This window comes from Dipodomys ordii, unplaced genomic scaffold, assembly GCF_000151885.1.
Source record: "Dipodomys ordii isolate 6190 unplaced genomic scaffold, Dord_2.0 Scaffold156, whole genome shotgun sequence".
In the NCBI taxonomy this organism is placed as follows: domain Eukaryota; kingdom Metazoa; phylum Chordata; class Mammalia; order Rodentia; family Heteromyidae; genus Dipodomys; species Dipodomys ordii.
The window spans coordinates 1911686-1934977 of record NW_012267372.1 but is presented as its reverse complement, the minus strand read 5'-3'; the positions used below and the strand labels follow the sequence as shown (position 1 = coordinate 1934977).

Below are 23292 nucleotides of genomic sequence, written 5' to 3'. Positions count from 1 at the left end.
TGGGTCCTGGCCCTTCTGCGCACGCCCCCGCCGACGCCGCGAGCCGTGCCCCCGCCGCCTGCCTTCCGGGGCTCTACCCCCGATTCCCCGCCGCCGCCCGAGTTCGCCCCGCGCACCCCGACGCCACCCCTGGAGTACCTGGCTCCTCTGCCCAGGCGCCCCGCCACCCACACCTTCCTTGATTGACAGAGGCGTCCACTGGGCGCCACACCCACTCCCCTGATTGACAGGCGCGTCCCCTCTGGGCACCACCCACCCCCCTGACTGACAAGCGTGTCCACACTGGGGGGGCGGGGTTCTCTAGGAGGGGGAGGGGGACGGGCCTTCGGGGCCGCATCTGCCCCTCCCCCCCGAGGGTCCCGGATGGCCTCTGACCCTGACCCCCCTCCCAGGCCGGGAAGCAGGTGGAGGAGACGGCGGTAGCGGCGGCGGCGGTGGCCCCGAGGGGTCGCGTGGTGGTGACCATGGCCGAGCCGGGCGCAGCCTCCCCGTCCCTTCCCGCTCGGTTCCCCAAGGCGGCTGACTCGGGCTGGGATGGCCCGACGCCCCCCTACCAGCCGCTGGTTGCCCAGACGGCGGCGCCACAGAGCGGCGGCTTCACCGAATACTTCAGCATGCACACAGCCGGGGGTCCCGCACCCCCGGTCTGAGCGCCCCTGCCCCGCCCTCCCCACCGCCCTTGACCTAAGGGCCGCGCACCGGGCCCCGGCTGGGCTCCGGATCCCTCCCCCGCCTCCCCAGCTCCGTCCCGGCCCCGGGGAAGGACCGTCCTGGGCCCTCCCGCCCTGCCCCACCCTGCGCCCGCCCAGGCGGGGTGCGCTGCGCCCCCCGCCCCTCCGTCCTCTGTGCCAAACGGTCCCGCGGGAGCCGCTCTCCCCGTCCCCTCCCTCAGCCCCTGCCCCGAATGGCGCCGGATTCTGGGCTCCCGCTGTTCCGTGATCTCCGACCCCCTGACCCCCTCCGAGACCTGTGACCCTGCTGGATTCCGGAACGCCGATGATGACCGCCAGGACCCTGCCCGTGATTCTCCAGGACTCCGCGACCCCGAGCCACCTGCTCCCCGGGACGGATATTGTGAAGCTGGTCTCGACTCTGAAATCCATCGGATCTGTGACCTCTGCCCCGCGCGCAGCCCGGGGGAAGGGGCTCTCTTTCTCTCTCTTGCCAAAATAAAGAGGAGCCGTTGAGGTTTTTATCTACACTAAGGCTTCTTTTATTCGTGTGTGTGTGTGTGTGTGTGTGTGTGTGTGGTGTCTCCGTGTCCTGGGGCTTGAACTCGAGGCCTGGGCGCTGTCTCTAAGCTTTTGCACTCAAGGCTGGCCTGCTCTACCACTGGAACCACAGCTTTTTGCTTCAGGCTTTTTTGGTGGTTCACTGGAGAGTCTCACAGACTTTCCTGCCTCAGGCTGGCTTCGAACTGTGGTCCTCAGATCTCAGCCTCCGGGATGACAGGCGTGAGCCACCAACTCCCTGTGTATATAATTTGACTTTTATGCAGATCTAGAATCTGGAGGTCTAGAAGAATCACCTAGCGGAACCGTCCGCACCGCTCCTTTATTTTTACCTTCCCTTTACCATTCAGAGATAGGGGTGCTTCCAGTGGCAAATGCAAAACGGATCCCAGGTTGGATCATCCTAGCACTGCGCATGCGTGGCACACGCACATGCACACGCCGGGCCAGGAGGGTATTGCGCATGCGCCTGGGCGCAGATAGGCGGGGACTCTCTGCAGTCCTCCTAGGGCCGCTCTGACCTGCAGCTGGGCAACTTCTCGCCTCCTCTCTCCCAGCCTTTCCACAGCGGCTGCGCGCCTCCCGCCCTCCCGGCGGGTCTCCCTCCCCGCCCCCTCCTCTACCCCAGTCGCTCTAGCCCGCGACTCCCCTCAGTCTCTCTGGTCTGGTCCGGCGGCCTGTGAAGGGAAGCGCGTACCTATGGGATCCAGGCCCGAGACCCTGAAGCCAGGCTCCGCCCCCGACGCCCGCTCGCGCCCCGCCCCCGGCTCGAGGGGTCTCCGCGGGACCTTCTGGGTCTGGAGGGTTGGGGCCCGCACCATGGGGCCGTAGGGCCTGTAGCGACCCATCTATAAAGGTCTGTTTGGGCCTGCCGCGGTCCGAGTCTAATTGTTCGTTGGTCGCTGTGTGTGGGGTCGGCCCCCCTATGGGGGTCTGTGTCTATGGGGGACCCCAATGGTCCTTAGAGGCTTATGGCCCCGTCCATCACGGTCCCGTGGACAGGCCTTTTCATGGATGGTTAGGTCCCGCCCCTCGGCATCCGGGGCTTGTCAACACTGGCCGTCCCTTCAGTGGGGTCTCTGAGGCCAGCCGGGCCTACAAGGCCGTAGGGGTCGCATTGGTGGCGTCTCAAGCCTTGAGAAGGCCTCTCCGGGTCTTCCCAGCCCTCCCCGACTCTCAGGGTTACTGCGGGAGGCGGCGATGATCCTGGGCCGGGCTCTGGCCGCGGCCCTGGCGGCCCTGGCCTGGGCCGTGCTGGGGCCGCTCTCCCCCAGGGCTCTGGCCGGCGACTGCAAGGGGCAGCGGCAGGTGCTCCGGGAGGCGCCAGGCTTCGTGACGGACGGTGCGGGCAACTACAGCGTCAATGGCAACTGCGAATGGCTTATTGAGGGTGAGTGGGGCCCCGCAGTTGTCACTCATTCATTCATTTGTAAGATCATCTACTCAGCACATTCCCAGAGTCCAGTTCTCATCCAGGAATTGTGCTCTAAACTATTGGGCCCCTTGAAGAATGCAGACAACCTACTCCTGCCCAGCCTGGGAAGGTGGAAAATGTAGAGGGGAGATGTATGCAAACTCAGTTACAAACCAGTTGGAGTGATGGTGCATACCTGTATTTCCAGAATTTAAGAGGCAAAGGGAGTGGGGCATCGGCTCATGCTTGTAATCCTAGCTACTCAGGAGGCTGAGATCTGAAGATAGTAGTTCAAAGCCAGCCAGGGCAGGGAAGTCCTTGAGACTCTTATCTCCAATAAACCACCAGAAAACTGGAAGTGGTGCTGTGTGGCTCAATTGGTAGAGCACTCACCTTGAGCTGAAGAGATGAGGGACAGAGCCCAGGCACAGAGTTCAAGCCCCACGACCAACAACAACAAAAAAAGAGGCAAAGGGAAGAGGATTGAGAGTTGGAGGCTAGCCTGTGCTACATTGTGACTGTCTGTCTGTCTGTCTCTCTCTCTCACACACACCAAAACAAACCAGGAGCATCAGTGGGAGAATTTTCTGAGTAACTTAACCCAGGCGCAGAATCCAAGCACCTGCCTTAGAATTTAGGCTCTTCCTACTGGCATTGTAGTTTTGGGCAAGATAATTTCTCTCTCTGTGGTTCCTACCTTTACTCCAAATGGAGATAATAATAATATTCACTTCCAACCATTCTTGAAGGAGACCAGATCTGAACATAGTGGAGGCCTGGCACATAGTAAATGTTCAACAAATGGTATTAAGATTCTTCTTATGCCGGGCACGGTGGCTCACGCCTGTAATCTTAGCTACTCAGGAGGCTAAGATCTGAGGATCAAGGTTCAAAGCCAGCCCGGGCAGGAAAGTCTGTGAAACTCTTATCTCCAATAAACCACTAGAAAACTGGAAGTGGCACTGTGGCTCAAGCGGTATAGTGCTTGCCTTGAGCTGAAGAGCATAGGGACAGCCCCCAAGCCCAGAATTCAAGTCCCATGACTGACAAAAAAAAAAAAAAAAGATTATTCTTGCTAAGCCGGGCTCTGGGGGCTCACTCCTGTCATCCTAGTTACTCAGGAGGAGAGCTGATGATCATGGCTAACAGCCAGCCCAGGCAAGAAACTCCATGAGGTTCTTATCTTTAGTTAACTACTCCCAAACCAGAAGTCGGTCTGTTGTTCAAAGTGGTAGAGCATTAGCTTTGAGCACAAAAACTCAGGGATAGTGCCCAATCCCTGAGTACAAGCCCCATGACTGACAAAAAGAATGGTGTGTGGGGGGGTGGGAATGTGGCTTAGTGTAGAGTGCTTGCTTAGAATTCATGAATCCCTGGGTTTGATTCCTCAGTACCATATAAAGAAAAAGCCAGGGCTGGGAAGGTGGCTCAGTGGTAGAGTGCTTGCCTTGTATGCATGAGGCCCTAGGTTCATTTCCTCAGCACCACATAAGCAGAAAAAGCTGGAAGTGGTGCTGTGGCTCAAGTGGTAGAGTGCTAGCCTTGAGCTGAAGAGCTGAGGGACAGCGCCCATACCCAGAGTTCAGGCCCCAAGACTGGCCAAACAAACAAGCCAGAAGTGATGCTGTGACTTCAAATGGTAGAGTGCTAATTTTGAGCAAAAGAAGCTCAGGAACAGTGCCAGTCCCTGACACTGTTTCTTTTTCCAGGATTGGGGGGAAAAAAAAAGTGTTCTTGCTGTTGTTTTAGAGTTCTTTAGTAAAAGCATTTTCCCTCCAGTCTTTTATTTGCTAGACATTGCATTTGCCAGCAGGACATGGGCAAAAGACCAATAGAGTCCCAGCAGTCCCTGGTGATGTACGGTATGGAGTTCAGTAGCAGAGACAAATGCATTAACAGACAGTGACAAACCCTGTTGGGTCTGTGATGGGAGAATCCCACAGGCCTGGCAGAGCCCAGCCTTGGTCAGACAGAATCTGAAGGAAGAAAGCGGGAACAGGAATTCAGGAGTGATTCCAGTTATTATAGAGATGAAGATTGGAAGAATGGAGTTTCTCAGCTGGTCCAGGCATGTGGTAATGTACCCAAGTGTGAAGGAGGCATAGGCAGGGGAGATTGCTGTCTGTGACTGGCTTTGGGCAGAAACAGAAGACCATATCCGAAAAATAGTGACAGTCCAGAGAGACCTCATAGGGAAATAGATGTCGGAGCTGGCCTCCAAGGACAGGTCAGAAGTTATGGGCCAAAGCTAGAGGAATGCCAGAGTCTGTATCATGCAGAGAGTCTACAGCCCTTGGCAGGTTGTGGAGCTCAGTCTTATCTGGGGGAACTGGAGAGCTATAGGAGGGTTTTGAGCAGAAGGATCTAGATGATGTGTGTGTGTGTGTGTGTGTGTGTGTTTTCGGTCGTGGGGCTTGAACTCTGGGCCTGGGCGCTGTCCCTCAGCTCTTCATCTCAAGGCGAGCGCTCTACCACTTGAGCTACAGCGCCACTTCCGGTTTTTCTGGTGGTTTATTGGAGATAGGAGTCTCATGGTCTCTCCTGCCCGGGCTGGCTTTGAACCACGATCCTCAGATCTCAGCCTCCTGAGTAGCTAGGATTACAGGTGTGAGCCACCAGCGCCGGGCTGTGTGTGTTTTATGCCAATCCTGTGGCTTGAACTCAGGGCCTGGCCCCTGGTCTAAGCTTCTTTGCTCAAGACTAGCGCTCTACCATTTGAGCTACAGCAATACTTGCAGCTTTTTTGGTAGCTAATTAGACATAAGAGTCTCATGGACTTTCCTACCCAGGCTAGCGTTGAAACATGATCCTCAGATCTCATCCTCTTGAGTAGCTAGGATTACAGGCACGAGCCACTGTCCCTGGCTTTGGTTGCTGTTTAAGAAGTTCTCTTGGGCTGCTTTGTGGAGTATGGATGAAGGCATGCATTTGGGGATAAGCTTGTCTGCATGCCTCCAGTTTGTCAGGCTGCAGGATGAGAACAGAATGAGAAGTGTGTGATTGAGTCAGGAGAGTTATAAAGTATTTTGTGACCTTGGGGAGTCTCAGATTGGATGAGCTGGGGGGTAGAGGGTGGGGCTGGTTGTGGCATTTAACTCTTTCCTGTCTGCTGCTCACAGAGGCTGTGCTCAGGACTGAGGCCTAGGGAGGTTACTGGGGTTGGTAACTAGGCCATTGATGTGGAATTTCAAAGCATGTGTGGGAGTTACTGAGCTGGACAAGGGATCAACCCCTCTAAAGACATGAGGGAGCCTGGTGTGTCTTAAGATTCCTTTTGCCGCTCAGGCCCAGAGTTCAAGCCCCAAGACCGACAAAAAAAATGTATTTACTAATTTCAAGTAAATACATCAATTCTATTTCCATCTTCGCCGGGTGCCAGTGGCTCACACCTGTAATCCTAGCTACTCTGGAGGCTGAGATCTGAGGATCGCAGTTCAAAGCCAGTGGAAAGTTCGTGAGACTCTTATCTCCAATAAACCGTTAGAAAACTGGAAGTGGTGCTGTGGCTCAAGCAGTAGAGCTCTCGCCTTGAGCTGAAGAGCACAAGGACAGCGCCCAAGCCCAGAGTTCAAGCCCCACGGCCGACAAAAAAAAAGATTCTTGTCTGGGTTTGTCCGTCTGGCTGTGCTGTGGACAGGGCAGCAAGGAGGTGGCCTTGGAGAAAGGGCCTTGAATGTCACACTGAGCACAGACTTGGCCTTGTGTTACTAGGGGGCCAGTGGATTTTTTTTTTTGGGTGGGTCTTGAACTGGGAACCTGGACGCTGTCCCTGAGCTCTTTTTCACTCCATGGCTAGTGCTCTACCACTTTCAGCCACAGCACCACTTCTGAGTTTTGGTGATTAATTGGAGATAAGAGTCTTACAGACTTTGCTTCCTGAGGCTGGCTTTGAACCAAGATCCTCAGATCTCTGTCTCCTGAGTAGCTAGGATTATAGGTGCAAGCCACTGGTGCCTGGCCAGTGAATGATTTTGAGTAGAAGTAGGGCTTTGCCCTGGGCTGATAGGTGCCGATTGGAAACTTGATGTGTTGGTATTGCATGAGAAAACGAGTTGTGATCTGGGACAAGGGCTAAGGTGAGAGACTGAGAGACTTGAGAGGGAGGGAGATTTTTTTGTTTGTTTTCTTTTGTAATACTGGAATTTAACCTTGGCCTGGTGATGGTTAGGCAGCATTGTACCACTTGATTTATGTCTCCAGCCCTCTTGTTTTTTGAGACAGGGGTCTCTGTAGCTCTTGCTGGCCTTGAACTCAGTCCAGTGCCGGGATTGCAAGTATACACTGCCATGCCTTATTTAACCTGCTCCCTTTTATGCCATGTTCATTCTTTGTCTAGTCCCAGTCCTTTTTCCGGGTGGTAGTGGTGGTGGTTTGGGATCAGATGCTCTTGGGGAGTGGAGTGGGAGTGGGAGGAGATGGAAACAGAAGACCTTGAACCGGGGAAGGCAGATGGCGAGCCAGCCTCCTGCAGGCATTTGACAAAGATGCGGATGTCATCTATGAAAACAATCTGTGTAATTTGGACAGGGCTAGTGGGAGAGATTCTGGGAGGCTTGGAATCCGGGTCTTTGAAGGTTCTGCAGACCATGAGTGAGGGGATCTGATCCCACACAAGTCCAAGGAAAAGCAGAAGACCTCACACCTCTGCTTGGGGCCTGGGCCTCAACTGCAGCACACGTGTGTCTGAGGCTGGCAATGAGGCTGAGGATCAGTGAAGATGCCCTGGGTTCACTGAAGGAGTCTCATCTCTCAGTTTCCCCATCTGAGTGGTGGAACGGTGCGGGGAGGGGGTTCGACATTGTGAGTCCTCTGGCTGAGGTGGAACTTGGCCCCCTCTGCATTCTCCCCTCAGCCCCGAGCCCCCAACACCGGATCCTGCTGGACTTCCTTTTCCTGGACACGGAATGCACGTACGATTACCTGTTCGTGTATGATGGCGATTCCCCACAGGGCCCGCTGCTGGCTAGTCTGAGTGGGAGCACGAGGCCCCCACCCATCGAGGCTTCCTCAGGCAAGGTCAGTGGGGCTGTGGATGGAGGATCCAGAGTGTGTGTGTGGCAGGGGGGCGGGGACAGACAGAGGGAAACAAAAAGACTCAGAGGGACAGAGCCAAGGGTATCCCAGAGGACATAGAGACGGCAAAGCCAGAAAGACGAAGGCATTGCCTGGGCCAGCTTGCCCACACTTCCCAGCCACCCTTGTCTCCACAGATGCTGCTACACCTCTTTAGTGATGCCAATTATAATCTACTCGGCTTCAACGCCTCCTTCCGCTTCTCCCTGTGCCCTGGTGGCTGCCAGAGCCATGGGCAGTGCCAGCCTTCAGGAGTGTGTGTCTGCGAGCCAGGCTGGGGGGGCCCCGACTGTGGCCTGCAGGAGTGCTCCACCTATTGTGGCAGCCATGGCACCTGCGCCTCGGTGAGTTCGTACCCAGGGTCCCCTGGAGCCCCCGTTCTGCTTCACCAGCACCTGCAGATCTACCTTTCCCTCCTACCCACCCTCACCTGAGCACTCAGCCCTCCTTCCTCCTCCCAGCCAGCAACTCCTGTGGCCTTGACTCCTGCCAGTATTTCAGTCTGTGTGTGTGTGTGTGTGTGTGTGTGTGTGTGTGTGTGTGTGCTGGTACTGAGGCTTGAACTCAGGGCCTGGGCTCTGGCCCTTTGCTTTCCTGCTCAAGGCTGGTGCTCTACCACTTGAGCCACAACTCCACTTCTGGTTTTTCCATGGTTAATTGGAGATAAGGGTCTCTCAGACTTTCCTGCCTGGGCTGGCTTTGAACTGCGATCCTCAGATCTCAGCCTCCTGAGTAGCTAGGATGACAGGCGTGAGCCATCAGTGCCCAGCTGTCCTGCTTTTTATCCCATCTGTCTTTCCTTTTGGCCCTCTGTCTTTCTCTTTAACATTCTCTCCCTTCCTGTCTTCCCTGTCTGCCCCATCTGTCTCACTCTGGCTGTTTCTTTGTGACCCTCCCATTTCTCTGACTCTCTCTCTCCCTGCCTTTATGTCCCCTTCCTCCCTAGCGCCTGGGACCATGCCGCTGTGAGCGTGGCTTCCTGGGACGTGCCTGTGACCTGCATTTGTGGGAGAACCAGGGAGCTGGCTGGTGGCACAATGTCAGTGCTGGAGACCCTGCCTTCTCAGCTCGTATCGGGGCGGCTGGTGCCTTCCTTTCCCCAGTAGGGCTGCTGGCTGTTTTTGGAGGTAAGTGGCTTGGGGGGCTGTGTGGGACTTGGGGACCTGGAGCCTGGGGACTCTGTGGCCAAAGCTTGACACTTCTGCCCCTCTACAGGCCAGGACCTCAACAAGGCCCTGGGTGACCTGGTCCTGTACAACTTCTCTGCCAACACCTGGGAGTCCTGGGATCTGAGTCCTGCCCCGGTATGGACCCTCTTCTGCCCTTCTGGGGGAGCCTGTCACCAGACCCAGCCAAGGTCCCCCCAGAGCATCCTCCATCACCCTATATTACTTCTTACCACACAACTTAGTAGACGAACCTGTTTCCATTTCTGTCTTTGCTTGCTCTTTTTTTTGCTGGTCCTGAGGCTTGAACTCTTGGCCTGGGTGCTGTCCCTCAGCAATTTAGCTCAAGGCTAGTGCTCTACAACTTGAGCCACAGCGCCACTTCTGGTTTTCTGGTGGTTTTTTGTATTTTTTTTTTTTTTTGTTTTTTTGTTTTTTGGGAGTTGTGGGGCTTGAACTCTGGGCCTGGGCGCTTGTCCCTCAGCTCTTCAGCTCAAGGCGAGCGCTCTACCACTTGAGCTACAGCACCACTTCCCTTCTGGTGGTTTTTTGGAGATAAGAATCTCACAGACTTTCTTGCTTGGGCTGGCTTTGAACCACTATCCTCAGATCTTAGCCTCCTGAGTAGCTAGGATTGCAGGCATGAGCCACCAGCACCTGGCTTGTCCATGAGTTTTTGTGCTCTAGGCTGGTGCTCTACCACTTAAGCCATAGCTCCACTTCTGTTTATTGTGGTTCATTGGAGATAAGAGTCTCACAGACTTTTCTGCCCGGGTTGGCTTTGAACCTTGATCCTCAGATCTTAGCCTTCTGAGTAGCTAGGATGACAGGCATAAGCCACTGGTGCCTGGCTTCTTTTTCTCTAAAAATATTTTCTTTTTAAAAAATATTGTCCTTTTCTGTATTAGTATCCATTCATAGCACGAGGGGTTCACTGTGGTATTTCCACACATGTGCACAATGCACTTTGAACAAATTCATCCCCTCCACCCTCATGGTTTCCTTTTCTTCCTACTTCCTCTCCCCACTTTCTACATCCTGCCTTTTTGTACATCTCCCATGTCTCTCAGTCTGCCTCTACTTTTGGCTTATTCTTGTCCATCTTGTCCATGCCTCTGTCTTGCTGAGTCTGTTTCTCTGTTGTCCTTCACTTCTATATCTGTCTTCTTCTATCTCTTACTGCCTTTCTCCTCTTACTGTGTCTTTCTCTGTGCTTTTTTGAATCTGTCCTTTTCTTTCCCTGCCTATCTCTGTCCTTTTTGCCTCAGTCTGTCTTAGCCTCTGCATGTCTCTGACCATGTCTGGCTTGGACTCCATCTAGCCATGTTCTCCCATCTCTGTCTCTTTGTCTTTCCTCACAGGCTGCCCGCCATTCCCATGTGGGCGTGGCCTGGGATGGCTTCCTGGTCCTGATGGGTGGCGAACTGGCTGATGGCTCGCTCACCAATGATGTGTGGGCCTTTAGCCCATTTGGCAAAGGCCGCTGGAAGCTCCTGGCACCGCCTTCCTCCAGCTCCTCAGGGCCCCCAGGACTGGCAGGTCACGCCGCTGCCCTGGTGGATGACACCTGGCTCTATGTGTCTGGTGGCCGCACCCAGCATGACCTCTTCTCCTCCGGCCTCTTCCGTTTCCATCTGGACATCACCGGTGGGGGTTACTGGGAGCAGGTGATCCCAGCAGGTGGGAGGCCCCCCGCTGCCACTGGCCACTCCATGGTGTTCCACGCCCCCTCTCGGGCCCTGTTGGTCCATGGTGGACACCGACCTTCCACTGCCCGGTGAGTGGCTTTGCCCCACACCCCTGTCCCTCAGGGCCAGGCCAGTCCAATACTTGACAGAAGCTTGGATTTACAAAGTCTTGGGAACAAGTGCAGTAGTACCTGTCTGTAATTCCAGTAACTTGTGAGGTGGGGGTAGGAGGATCATGGGTCCCAGTCAGCCTAGGCAAAGTAAGCAAAACTCTATCCAAAAATAAATCTAAAGGCAGAAGGTCTTAGGTGTAGACCAAGGTGTCTAGCAGGTGGGAGGCCCTGAGTTTCATCTCCAGAACTATCCCCACTCCCATTCTTCTCCCCAAAAAGGCTGTGGCCACTAACAGACTCCCTCATTCATTTGTTTACACACTCACCTTCCCACACACTGTGATTTATTTATTTATTTTACAGTCTTAGAGCTCAAACTCAGGACCTGGGCGTAGTTCCTGAGCTCTTTTGCTAGTGTTCTACCACTTTGAGCCATAGTTCTATTTCCAGTTTTCTAGTGGTTAACTGGAGATAAGAATCTCATAGATTCCTGTGCTGGCTGGCTTTGAACGGCGATCCTCAGATCGCAGCCTCCTGAATAGCTAGGATTACAGGAGTGAACTACCAGCACCTAGCCGTTTGTGATTCTTTATTAACTTTCTCGGCCAGTGTTCTTCCATACGTTCCATTCACTCATTCATTCATTCATTCATTCTTGTGTCCAGTTCTGATTAGATTATGCAGACAACTCATCTGATCTGGGTTCTGTCCACAGCAAGCATCTAGGGAGGAAGAGTGTTGACTCTGGTCTCCTTCCCACGTGATGGAAGAGCTCCTGAGAGTCCAGGGGAGGTAGGGCTTGGCTCTCCCCTTGGCTCTGCCCAGAGCTTCTGCCTTGCCCGCCCCTGTAGGTTCTCTGTAAGGGTAAACTCTACAGAGCTCTTCCATGTGGACCGACGCGTGTGGACCACCCTGAAGGGCCGGGAAGGGCTACAGGGCCCCCGAGAGCGAGCCTTCCACACAGCCAGCGTCCTGGGCAACTACATGGTGATCTATGGTGAGAAGGCCCCCGACCCTGCCCACTGCCAGGCGCCACAAGCCAGCCTGACCTGAGGCTCCCTGCCTGGGTACCTCACTTTCATTGGACTCAACAGCTGTGCCCCTTTCCTCCTTCCCCAGGGGGTAACGTGCACACCCATTACCAAGAAGAAAAGTGCTACGAAGATGGCATCTTCTTCTACCACCTTGGCTGCCACCAGTGGGTATCGGGGGCCGAACTGGCCCCCCCAGGCACCCCTGAGGGTGAGCAATTCTGAGGGCTCCCCCACACTGAATCTGGGTAGGAGCCAGACCCTGTCTCATGGTGATCCAGGCAGCCTTTTGCCTCCAGAGGCAAGCCTGGACCCAAGATGGGACTGGCTGCGTCACCGTGGAGCTGAGAGGCAGGTGCAGCAGCAGGGGACGTAGTTCCCAGCCCAGGTTTTGTATGTCCAGCTGCCCCAGGTTTTGTGTGTCTAGATGTCTCAGATTTTGTGTGTCAACTACAGGTAGCTGCTAAGAATCAGAGACTTCTTTAGGGTCATAGTGGGCAAGTAGCAGGACCAAAATGGCTGGCTCCAAACAGCCACTTGCCCCAGCCAGCCCTTAATCTTGCAAGCCTCATTCACCTCGCCTCTCATGCAGGGCCACTGGGCTGTCATGAGAGTATGTTGAGGGAATGCACGAAGCATGAAGAGCCCAGCAAAGGGCTCAGCTTGTTCCTTTTTTTTGGTCAGTGAGGGGGCTTGAAGTCTGGGGCTGGGCGCTGTCCCTGAGCTCTTCAGCTCAAGACAAGCACTCTTCCACTTGAGCCATAGACCAGTTCTGGTTTTCTGGTGGTTAATTGGAGATAAGAGTCTCATGGACTTTCCTGCCCAGGCTGGCTTTGAACCTTGATCTTCAGATCTCAACCTCCTGAGTAGCTAGGATTACAGGCATGAGCCACCAGTGCCTGGCAAATTGTTTATTTTTATGATTCTTTGGGCCAAACCCCATGGTTTGTACAGGGGTCAGTCTGAAGGCTGGGAAATGACCATTCACTGAACATTTGCCTGTCAGGACTCTTGGTTGTATGTGCCAGAAACTCAGCCCAGCTGGTATGAGCACAAAGGAGAATGTCTTGGTTCACTTAAGTAAAAGCTTCAGGCTGAGCTGGATCCAAGTTCACTGAAAGCACCCACCTTTTCCATCTCCAGTTCTCAGCTAGGTTCACTTCCCTCTTGGTTTGCCCTGTGTAGATGGTCACCAGCTTGGATTAAATCTGCTCCCTTAAAATGCCCAGAGGAAGGAGGTTGCTCTTCTCTGGATCAGTTCCTGAGACTGACAGACTTGCGCTCAGGCCCTACTTCTGCCAGCTCCACTCATGTGCCCGCCCAGTGGGGAAAAGGACATTAGGGGCCATCACCAGAGAGGAGCATGGGATGGTGGCCCCACTTACAGAGAAGTCAGGAATCAGAGAAGTCATATATTCTGCCTCAGGTCACATAGCTATTGGTTGACTCGTGATTTGAACCCACAAAATTTTGCCCTTTAGAGCATGTTCTGTCTAAAAGATGACTTGGACAGGGATGTTGAGGTGAGAGAATTACAGCCAGTGCGGAGCTGGGCCTCCTGCAGCTTCCTTTGTGGGTGGGATGGAGGCTGGGTGAGGCTCATGAACGTGCAGGAGGATGTGTGTGTATCAGGGGGGAGTCTAATGTTCTTGGGGGGGGGGCATGTCTGTTCTTCTAGGCCGAGCAGCACCCCCTAGTGGTCGGTATTCACACGTGGCAGCTGTGCTTGGTGGCAGTGTCCTGTTGGTGGCTGGGGGGTACAGTGGCCGGCCTCGGGGGGACTTGATGGCCTACAAGGTGCCCCCCTTCGTGTTTCAGGCTCCTGCCCCAGATGTGAGCACTGGGAAGACAGGGAGAGGGTGGTCTGGTCCCCACAGAGGAGGGAGGCGGTACTAGAGGGTCCTGGGTAAGGGATGGTTGGGTCCTCGGTACTGAGTGATCAGAGGGGTTGGGGGACAGGTAGACCCCAGGATTGAACAGGGCTCCCCTCTTTCCCTGTCTCTTTACAGTACCACTTGGACTACTGCTCCATGTACACCGACCACAGCGTGTGCTCCAGAGACCCTGAATGCAGCTGGTGTCAGGGGGCCTGCCAGGCCGCACCCCCTCCTGGAACCCTTTTAGGGCCCGTGAGTGACACCCCCATCTGCTGCCCTCCCGGCCCTCCCTCTGCCTAAGCCAAGGGGTCAGTGGCTGCTCCCATTTGCAGCCCTTGTTCTCACACCACAATCCTCATTTCTGCTCATGACTGACCGCTGAACCTCTGGCTCCCGCCAGCTTGTCCCTGGGTCCCCCTGGCCTCCCCTGCATTGCTACCCAGCTCCCCTTCCCCAGTCCACAATTTGCTAGTTGCTTTCATGCCAGGACCCCTGTATCCACAGCCCAGCCCAGATCCCTTCAGCCCGGGTAGACAGAGAGCCCTGTGCCCAACCTCCCTTGCAGTGTCCAGCTGCCAGCTGCCTGGGCCTGGGCCGCCTCCTGAGTGACTGCCAGGCATGCCTGGCCTTCAGCAGCCCCACGGGCCCTCCCCGGGGGCCTGGTGCGCTGGGCTGGTGCGTGCACAATGAAAGCTGTCTCCCTCGGCCTGGTGAGTGTTAGTGGCAGTGGGTGGAGGATGGGTGTCACAGCCCCCCTCCTCCCCCCCCCACTTCCTCCATACAGACCCTCTCATCCCCTACTTCCCTTCCTTCCAGAGCAAGCCCGCTGCCGAGGGGAGCAGATCTCAGGCACCGTGGGCTGGTGGGGGCCAGCACCTGTCTTTGTCACTTCCCTGGAGGCCTGTGTCACCCAGAGCTTCCTGCCTGGCCTGCACCTGCTCACCTTCCAGCAGCCGCCCAACGTCTCCCAGCCCGACAAGGTGGGAAGCAAGAGAGGGTCTCTCCTCTGTGAAATGTTGATGATCCTGAGCTTGTAGCTTGTATGTGTGGAGGGTGTGTGTGTGTGTAAGGTGTGTGTTTGTGTGTGTGTGTAAGGTGTGTGTTTGTGTGTGTGTAAGGTGTGTGTTTGTGTGTGTGTAAGGTGTATGTTTGTGTGTGTAAGGTGTGTGTTTGTGTGTGTGTAAGGTGTGTGTTTGTGTGTGTGTGTGGAGGGTGTGTGTGTGTGGGGAGGTGTCACTAGGGATGGAACTCAGTACCTTGTGCAGGCTAAGTATGCACCCCACACTGAGTTACAGCCTCATTTTTGTGTTTACTCTGAAAGCCTTTACATTCAAGCATCTAATATGGGCTGAGTATGATGATGCATGCCTTTAATCTCAGCTACGTGGGTGGTGACAATAGGAAGATTACAGTCTAGGGCCCTCTAAGTTCTGGCACCTAGCTGAGAATTTGTGTATATGTGTGTGTATGTGTGTGTCTATGTGTGTGTGAGTGAGTGTGAGTGTGAGTGAGAGAGTGTGCGTGCGTGCGCTATTCTGGGCTTGAACTCAGAGCCTGGGCACTATCCCTGAACATTTTTTGGCTCAAGGCTAGCACTTTACCACTTGAGCCACACCTTCACTTTTGGCTTTGTCTCTCTGATTTGTCTGTCTGGGGCTGGCTTCAAATCTTGATCCTCAGATCTCAGCCCCCTGAGTAGCTGGGATTGTAGGCATGAGCCACTGGTGCCCAGTTCCTTAATCCTGGACTTCTAATGTGATCTGGAGATGAGCAGGGACTGGGGTCAAGTGGGCTCTGGCTCCCCACCTAATCCCTGCTCTCTACCTCAGTTTCTCACTTGATGAAATGGGGAAGCTGGGTTGGTCATTCTCTGGCCCTGACGTGGCCTGAAATGGGGGTAGAGATGAAAGAGGGTCTCAAACCTTTGCCCCTTTGCTGTTGGTACAGGTCTCCATTGTCCGCAGTACAACCATCACCCTGACGCCCAGCCCAGAGACAGATGTGTCTCTGGTTTACCGGGGTTTTATCCACCCGCTGCTGCCAGGAGGGCCTGGTGGCCCAGGGGGTGAAGATGTGGCCGTGTGGGCCCGGGCCCAGCGCCTACACGTCCTGGCTCGGATGGCACGTGGTCCTGACACAGAGAACATGGTGAGGGAGCCTGGGATGTTTGGGGGCTGGGCTCAGGAGGAGGGGTTGGTAAACAATGGGTCAAGGTATGTTGATACGGTAAGGTGATGGTTCTGGGGAGATGAGAAAAATTACAGGCATGGGATGGACTGTTAGCACAGGAGGGGTGCACTGGGGCTTTCAACTAGGAACAAGATTTGAGGGGCCAGGTGCTGGTCTTACCCCTGTCATCCTAGCTACTCAGGAGGCTGAGATCTGAGGATCGCAGTTCAAAGCCAGCCTGGAAAAATCTGTGAGACTATTATCTTCAATGAACCACCAAAAAGCCAGAAGTGGAGCTGTGACTCAAGTGGTAGAGCACTAACCTTGAGCAAAAGAAGCTGAGGGACAGCACCCAGGCCCTGAGTTCAAGCCCCAGTACTGGAGCTTGCACACACACAAAGATTGGGGGGAGGAGGGGAGATTGGAGAATGTGGGGGGAGGTTTGGGTTACCAAGTTAGATTTCCCTGAGGCAGTTGGCCTATAGGGTCTTGAGGGCACTTTGTAGCTTCTTGGGGATCTGAGGAACTCTGAGGCCCTCTCCCCGCAGGAGGACGTGGGGTTCAAGAGGGTCCTGTGAAGCTTTCCAAAGACACTGTCTGAGACTCACTCCTTCCCCCCAGGAGGAGGTGGGGCGCTGGGTGGCTCAGCAGGAGAAGGAGACCAGGCGGCTACAGCGTCCGGGGTCCGCTCGCCTCTTCCCGCTGCCCGGGCGAGGCCACAAGTATGCAGTGGAGATCCGAGGCCAGCTGAATGGCTCTGCGGGCCCCGGGCACAGTGAGCTCACCCTGCTGTGGGATCGGACCGGCGTGCCAGGCGGCAGCGTGAGTACCCGGCCTTGACTTCACAGCCCCTGAGCTTTCCAATCCCCAGACTATAAACTCTGACTTCTTGGCTAACCTCTGACCCCTTGGCACTTGTCTTTTTTTTTTGTCGGTTGTGGGGCTTGAAGTCTGGGCTTCGGCCCTGTCCCTGCGCTCTTTAGCTCAAAGCGAGCATTCTACTGCTTGAACCATAGCACCACTTCTGGTTTTCTAGTGGCTTATTGGAGATAAGAATCTCACAGAGTTTCTTGCCCAGGCTGGCTTTGAACCACAAACCTCAGATCTCAGCCTCCTGAGTAGCTAGGCGTGAGCCACCGGTACCCGGTTGACACTTGTCTTCTGAACTCTGGACATCACTTTAAGCCCTCTAGATTCTAGCCACTGATCCCAAACCATGACCTGACCCCATATTCTTGGGCCATTTTGGGGGGAATTGCTGGGGGTGGAACCCAGGACCCTAGGCATGCCAGGCACAAGTGTTCCTTCAGTGAGTAACCCCCAGCCTAGACCTCGTATGCTAACCCCTGATTTCCTGCCCTCTATGGTTTGATTTTTGTTTTGTTTTATGTTCATCCTGGGGCTTGAACTCAGAGACTGAGCACTGGCCCTGACTTTTGTGCTCTGAGGTGGTGTTCTACCACTTGAGTCACAGCTTCTCTCCACTTATGGCTTTTTGGTAGTTGGTAATTAATTGGAGGTAAGAGCCTCACAGACTTTCCTGCCTGGATTGGCTTCAAACCATGATCCTCAGATCTCAGTCTCTTGAGTAGCTAGGATTACAGGAGTGACCCACCAGAGCCCAGCTTTTTTTTTTTTTTTTTAATCTCTTCCTTCTTGGTACTGGGGATTGAACCCAGGACATTGTACTTGCTGCTAGGCAAGTACTTTGCCACTGAACTACATTCCAGCCCCATACTTTGTTTTTCCATCTCTACTCTTGAATTCAGATACCTTCTGGGTGCTGTTTTCCTAAATCCTGCTTTTCTATGCTGAATTCCCTTCCTGTCCAAACCTGTAACTCCATTTTCAGCTCAGAACCCTGGTCCTACTCCCCCCCACTCCCTGCCTGCCACCCCCTGCCCCAATTTCTGCCCTGACTCCTGGCCCTTGTATGTCTTGTCCCCAGGAGATCTCCTTCTTCTTTTTGGAGCCCTACCGCTCCTCTGCCTGCACCTCCTATACGTCCTGCCTGGGCTGCCTGGCGGACCAGGGCTGTGGCTGGTGCCTGAGCAGTGCCACCTGCCACCTGCGCCAGGGCGGGGCCCGCTGTGAGGATGATGGGGCTGGCGGCTCCCTACTGGTACTGGTTCCGGCCCTCTGCCCCCTCTGCGAGGAGCATCGCGACTGCCACGCTTGCACCCAGGTGCCTGCCGAGCCACAGGGGGTTCTCAGGTTGATGCAGCCAGAGTAGGCAACTGGGGCAGGGCGGCCTGCAGCTGGCATGAGCAGCTGAGGAGCCCTGGGAGGGGACAGTTAGGGGGTTCTCAGAGCCAGGTGGGGCACAGAGGAAATGGGTTCAGGCACCTGGGAGCCATGATGTGCCCCTTGTAGGGCATGTGAATCACTTTCCCTATCTTTCTTCCTATTTTTTTTTTGGTGCTGGTCCTGGGGCTTGAACTCAGGGCCTATGTGCTGCTGTGCCTGAGCTTCTTTTGGTCAAAGCTAGCACTCTACCACTTGAGCCACAGCACCATTTCTGGCTTTTTCTGTATATGTGGTACTGAGGAATTGAACCCAAGGCTTCATGCATGCTAGGCAAGCACTCTACCACTAAGCCACATTCCCAGCCCTAAAGTACCAACTTTTCTTTTTTATTGGAGTGTATATGTGGGGGGGTTATGGGGCTTGAACTCAAGGCCTGGACTCTGTCCCTGAGCTATTTTTGCTTAAGGTTAGTGCTCTATAACTTTGAACCACAGCTCCACTCCCTTCACTTAGCTTTTTCAGTGGGATTTTTTTGTTAGTCATGGGGCTTGAACTCAGAGCTTGGGCACTTTTTTGTTTAAGACTAGCACTCTACCACTTTGAGCCACAGCTCCACTTACCATTTTCTCACCAGAAACCAGATAAGAGTCTTTCCTTCTCTAGCTGGCTTTGTTTTTTTTTTTTTTTTGGTCCCGTCATGGGGCCTAACTCTGGGCCTGGGCGCTGTTTCTCAGCTCTTCAGCTCAAGGCTAGCACTCTACCACTTGAGTCACAGCGACGCTCTTCCATTTTTTTCTTTTTGCTTATGTGGTGCTGAGTAGGCCAAATTTAAGGTCTGTAGATGGAGCCGGGTGCAGAGAGGCAGACATTGGAGACAGGTAGTTGGACTGAGAAAGTGGGTGAGGGGGCAGTGGCTTGCCACAGGTAATGGGATGGGCATTGGGGGCCCAAGAGGTGACTCCTTCACCACCCCCTCCCACCCAGGATCTCTTCTGTGAGTGGCATCAGAGCTCCAGCCGCAAAGGGGATGCAGCCTGCAGCCGGCGGGGCCGCGGCCGGGGCGCCCTGAAGAGCCCGGAAGAGTGTCCCCCGCTCTGTAGCCAGTGAGCCTGGCAGGGCCCAGGGTGGGTGAGGTGTCCCCAGGGGGCGGGGCTGCAATGACTCACCTGACTCCTTGCCCCAGGCGCCTGACCTGTGAGGACTGCCTGGCCAATTCCAGCCAGTGTGCCTGGTGCCAGTCCACCCACACCTGCTTCCTGTTTGCTGCTTACCTGGCCCGGTACCCACACGGGGGCTGCCGTGGCTGGGACGACAGGTATGCCTCTGGGGCCTGGGCGGATGGAATGGGGGCTTACACCGGCGAGGTGCCCGGGGCTCTGACCCCCGCTCCCTCCCACCTGTCCCCTTGCAGTGTGCACTCAGAGCCGCGGTGCCGGAGCTGCAGTGGCTTCCTGACCTGCCACGAGTGTCTGCAGAGCCACGAGTGTGGCTGGTGTGGCAACGAAGACAACCCCACTCTGGGACGGTGAGGGGGGGCTGGCGAGAGGCTGGGGTGGGGAAGAAGGGGCGTGTGGCCCTCTCTCCTCAGTGGTTCTAATGTCTCCTTTGTTTCACCACCCTGTCACCTGTCCCCCATCCTGTGATCTCTGTCTTTCTCTTTCGTTTCTCTTTCCTTCTCCCCTCTTTTTCTCTCCCTTCCTCCTGTTTATATTCTGTTTCCTCCCCCTTCCCTGTCAATGTTGCCCTGTTTCTGTGCTGTCCTTGCCCCCTCCCCCCGCCACAGGTGTCTGCAGGGAGACTTCTCTGGGCCTCTGGGAGGAGGGAACTGCTCCCTTTGGGTGAGCCAGGGCCTGGGGCTTTCAGTGGCCCTCCCTGCCCGCTGGGCTTATGCCCGTTGTCCAGATGTGGACGAGTGTCGCCTGGGCCTGGCACGGTGTCACCCGCGGGCGACCTGCCTGAACACGCCCCTCAGCTATGAGTGTCACTGCCAGCGCGGCTACCAGGGCGATGGCGTCACACACTGCAACCGCACGTGAGTGAGGCGGGGTTGCCATGGAGATGGGCGCGGGCTTGAGGCTCCTTGATGGAGGCAGCACCCCCAGTGAGCCTGGGGGATTCACTCTGCAGACAAGGACCTCAATTGAGTGCCAGGGTACCCAGGGTAACTCCAGTTACCATGGAAACAGTATACTCAGCATGGGGGTCGCCATCTTTGGCATTGCTACAGAGATGGAGGAGGACCTAGTTAAAAGAGGGTTTCCACAGTGGTGACAGGTGGTTGCTATGGAGATAGGCTATCACCATGCGTGCTGTAGTTGTCTTGGCAACAGCATCACACATCAGGACTGTGAGAACAGGCTGCCCATTTGGGAGGATGTCATTGTGAGTGGAGATGATGGGTTGTCTTGGGGGTCAGGGACCCCCTCCCCCGATCCTCTCCTTATCCCCACCACTCTCCTTCAGATGCCTGGAGGACTGCGGCCATGGTGTCTGCAGTGGACCCCCTGACTTCACCTGCGTGTGTGACCTGGGCTGGACATCTGACCTGCCCCCTCCCACTCCAGCCCCAGGGCCCCCTGCGCCCCGCTGCTCCCGAGACTGTGGGTGCAACTTCCATAGCCACTGCCGCAAGCGGGGGCCTGGCTTCTGTGACGAATGTCAGGGTGAGCAGCTGCAGCCCCAAACCCAGGCACGCCTTAAGGGTCCTCCTCCCTCAATTTCCCCTCAGGCAGCAGTGAGTTCCAAGTCCCAGTTCCTGATCCCAGCAGGTTTTGATTGCCACCATCTTTGGCTGAGCCTCATTTCCCTATTGGGAATTTTTGTGTCTCCCCTCAGTTTCTCTCCTTTGAGTCAACAGGGGAGGGGGTCAGGGATCGGCAGAGCCCGTTGGTCGGGGATCCTTCTGTCCTTGTTCCTGATTGCCCCCTCCTGCTGGGGTCTTCACAGACTGGACCTGGGGAGAGCACTGCGAGAGGTGCCGACCGGGCAGCTTTGGCAACGCCACAGGCTCGGGTGGCTGCCGGCCCTGCCAGTGTAACGGGCATGGGGACCCACGCCGCGGCCACTGTGACAACCTCAGCGGGCTCTGCTTCTGCCAGGACCACACAGAGGGGGCCCACTGCCAGCTGTGCTCCCCAGGCTACTATGGAGACCCCCGGTGAGCCAGAGGGCTGGCAGAGCTGGCCTGGGTGGGCTCAGGGATACCATGGCGTGAAGCAGGTCAGAAGTGGTCTGATGCTGGCTCTCCTCCATCCCCACAGGGCTGGTGGCTCCTGCTTCCGAGAGTGTGGGGGGCGTGCCCTTCTCACCAACGTGTCCTCAGTGGCTCTGGGCTCCCGCCGGTTTGGGGGGCTGCTGCCTCCAGGAGGTGGGGCAGCAAGAGCTGGGCCAGGTCTTTCCTACTGTGTGTGGGTCGTCTCAGCCACCGAGGAGCTGCAGCCCTGCGCCCCTGGGACCCTTTGTCCACCACTCACCCTCACCTTCTCCCCGGATAGCAGCACCCCCTGCACGGTAAGCACTGGGAGGCTAGAGTGCAGCAAAAAACTAGGACCATGTCTCCAACCCAGTCTAGGTTCCCAGTCAGGCCCTGACCCCATGTTTCCATATCCCAAACTCTGTTCTAAAGAACATCCAGCCCTTTGTCCCTAAGTCCACAGGTCTGGCTCTTTCCTGGTTCTCTTCCTGGTTCCTGAACTCCCGTCTCCCTTCTCCAGACCAAGAATACTGCAGTTTCACACCTTGTGTCAATTGGTAGTGCCTGCTAGAAGCTGTGTATTGAAAAAGAGATCAGTGCAAGAGTGTCTGATCGATTAGTCTTGTCTGCTTAGAACATAGAAATGAGAGGAATGACCTCTAAGACATAGCTGGATTGTTTGTCCTGGCTGTTCAAACAGCTCTTTTCCATATCTATCTATCTGTCTATCTATCTGTCTATCTGTCTATCTATCTGTCTATCTATCTATCTATCTATCTATCTATCTATCTATCTATCTATCTATCTGTCATCTCTTTCTCTCTATCAGACATAGTCCAGTCTTTGCTCATGATCCTCCTGCCTCAGCCTCCTAAGTATCTTGATTATAGACTTGTATTGTGCCCAGCTCTGTCTTCTTCTCCTGAAGCTCTCCTCCCACAATTCCCTTCTTTCTTGTCCTGCTGATCCCCTAACTCTTTACTCTGCACTCCTCAGCTGAGCTATGTCCTGGCTTTTGATGGATTCCCACGCTTCCTGGATACGGGTGTTGTCCAGTCAGACCGTAGCCTCATTGCTGCCTTCTGTGGCCAGCGGCGGGACAGGCCTCTCACTGTGCAGGCTCTGTCTGGTAAGGTGGCTGGGGGTGGAATGGAACCCAGAGCCTCTTACATACTGGGCCACACCTCTAACCCTTGTTAGGGCTGCAAATCCTTTGTTCCTGTGCTTGTCACCTCACTGGGCTAGGATTCAGGTTCTAGTCCAGGGACAGACACAGTTCCTTGCCTGGATGATAGGACTCTTCTGTTTTGGGCCTCAGTGGTCCACGGGGTACAAGGGAGAGTGGGAGGCCATGGGGCTTCCTTGGGTGTCTATGGGAGCCTGAAAAAATATTTTAGCTGGGTGTGGTGGCTCACATCTATAATCCTAACTATTCAGGAGGCTAAAAAGGTTTGGGAATGTGACTTAAGTATTAAAGCACAGTGCCAGCCATGTGCTGGTGGCTTATACCTAGTTCTGGGGGGAAAAAGGAGCAGTCTTTAAGGATGATATATAAAACATATCTATAGCCAGGCACTGGTGGCACACACCTATAATCCTAGCTACTCAGGAGGCTAAGATCTGAGGATCATGGTTCAAAGCCAGCCTGGGCTCTTATCTCCCATTAACCACTCAAAAACTGAAAGTGGCACTGTGGCTCAAATGGTAGAGCACTAGCCTTGAGCTGAAGAGCTCAGGGTCAGCACCCAGGTTGAGAGTTCAGGACCCATAACCTACAAAAATAAAAAACAAAAAACTTTATTGAGGCGTATTTTATGTATCACAACACATCATGTAATTAATTACATAAGAGCTGTGGGAGGCTTGTTGCTTCTATGGGATGGGGTCAGGTTTATGCTTGTAAGAATTATATGGGCAGAGCTGGGAATGTGGCTTAATGGTAGAGTGTTTGCCTAGCTTGCATGAAGCCCTGGGTTTGATTCCTCAGTACCATATAAGGAGAAAGAGCCAGAAGTGGCACTGTGGCTCAAATGGTAAAGCACTAGACTTGAGCAAAAAAGCTCAGGGACAGTCCCCAGGCCCTGAGTTC

At 54.9% G+C, this 23292-nt stretch overlaps 2 protein-coding genes across 3 annotated transcripts in view; both read left to right on the top strand.

Moving 5' to 3' along the window:
- Positions 1 to 650, top strand: part of Tmem145 (transmembrane protein 145) — an 8506-nt gene extending 7856 nt beyond the window's left edge. Inside the window, exon 15 of the mRNA XM_013032611.1 lies at positions 393 to 650. Within this exon, the coding sequence (XP_012888065.1) occupies positions 393 to 650 (258 nt within the window). The remainder of the gene's footprint in view (positions 1 to 392) is intronic.
- Positions 651 to 1843: 1193 nt separating this feature from the next.
- Megf8 (multiple EGF-like-domains 8) overlaps positions 1844 to 23292 on the top strand; it is a 39851-nt gene continuing 18402 nt past the window's right edge. Inside the window, exons 1-24 of one of the 2 annotated variants that reach the window (XM_013032693.1) lie at positions 1844 to 2088; positions 2396 to 2622; positions 7499 to 7662; positions 7857 to 8063; positions 8666 to 8846; positions 8935 to 9023; positions 10247 to 10662; positions 11538 to 11683; positions 11806 to 11928; positions 13396 to 13550; positions 13727 to 13846; positions 14160 to 14304; positions 14411 to 14574; positions 15542 to 15742; positions 16385 to 16585; positions 17712 to 17948; positions 18995 to 19113; positions 19194 to 19325; positions 19422 to 19535; positions 19794 to 20042; positions 20474 to 20673; positions 20957 to 21167; positions 21271 to 21520; positions 22200 to 22332. In XM_013032693.1, coding sequence (XP_012888147.1) covers positions 2433 to 2622; positions 7499 to 7662; positions 7857 to 8063; positions 8666 to 8846; positions 8935 to 9023; positions 10247 to 10662; positions 11538 to 11683; positions 11806 to 11928; positions 13396 to 13550; positions 13727 to 13846; positions 14160 to 14304; positions 14411 to 14574; positions 15542 to 15742; positions 16385 to 16585; positions 17712 to 17948; positions 18995 to 19113; positions 19194 to 19325; positions 19422 to 19535; positions 19794 to 20042; positions 20474 to 20673; positions 20957 to 21167; positions 21271 to 21520; positions 22200 to 22332 — 4147 coding nt within the window. In that variant the 5' untranslated portion in view covers positions 1844 to 2088; positions 2396 to 2432. Of the gene's footprint in view, positions 2623 to 7498; positions 7663 to 7856; positions 8064 to 8665; positions 8847 to 8934; positions 9024 to 10246; positions 10663 to 11537; positions 11684 to 11805; positions 11929 to 13395; positions 13551 to 13726; positions 13847 to 14159; positions 14305 to 14410; positions 14575 to 15541; positions 15743 to 16384; positions 16586 to 17711; positions 17949 to 18994; positions 19114 to 19193; positions 19326 to 19421; positions 19536 to 19793; positions 20043 to 20473; positions 20674 to 20956; positions 21168 to 21270; positions 21521 to 22199; positions 22333 to 23292 lie in introns of both variants that reach the window. The other variant, XM_013032694.1, reaches the window with a different exon arrangement.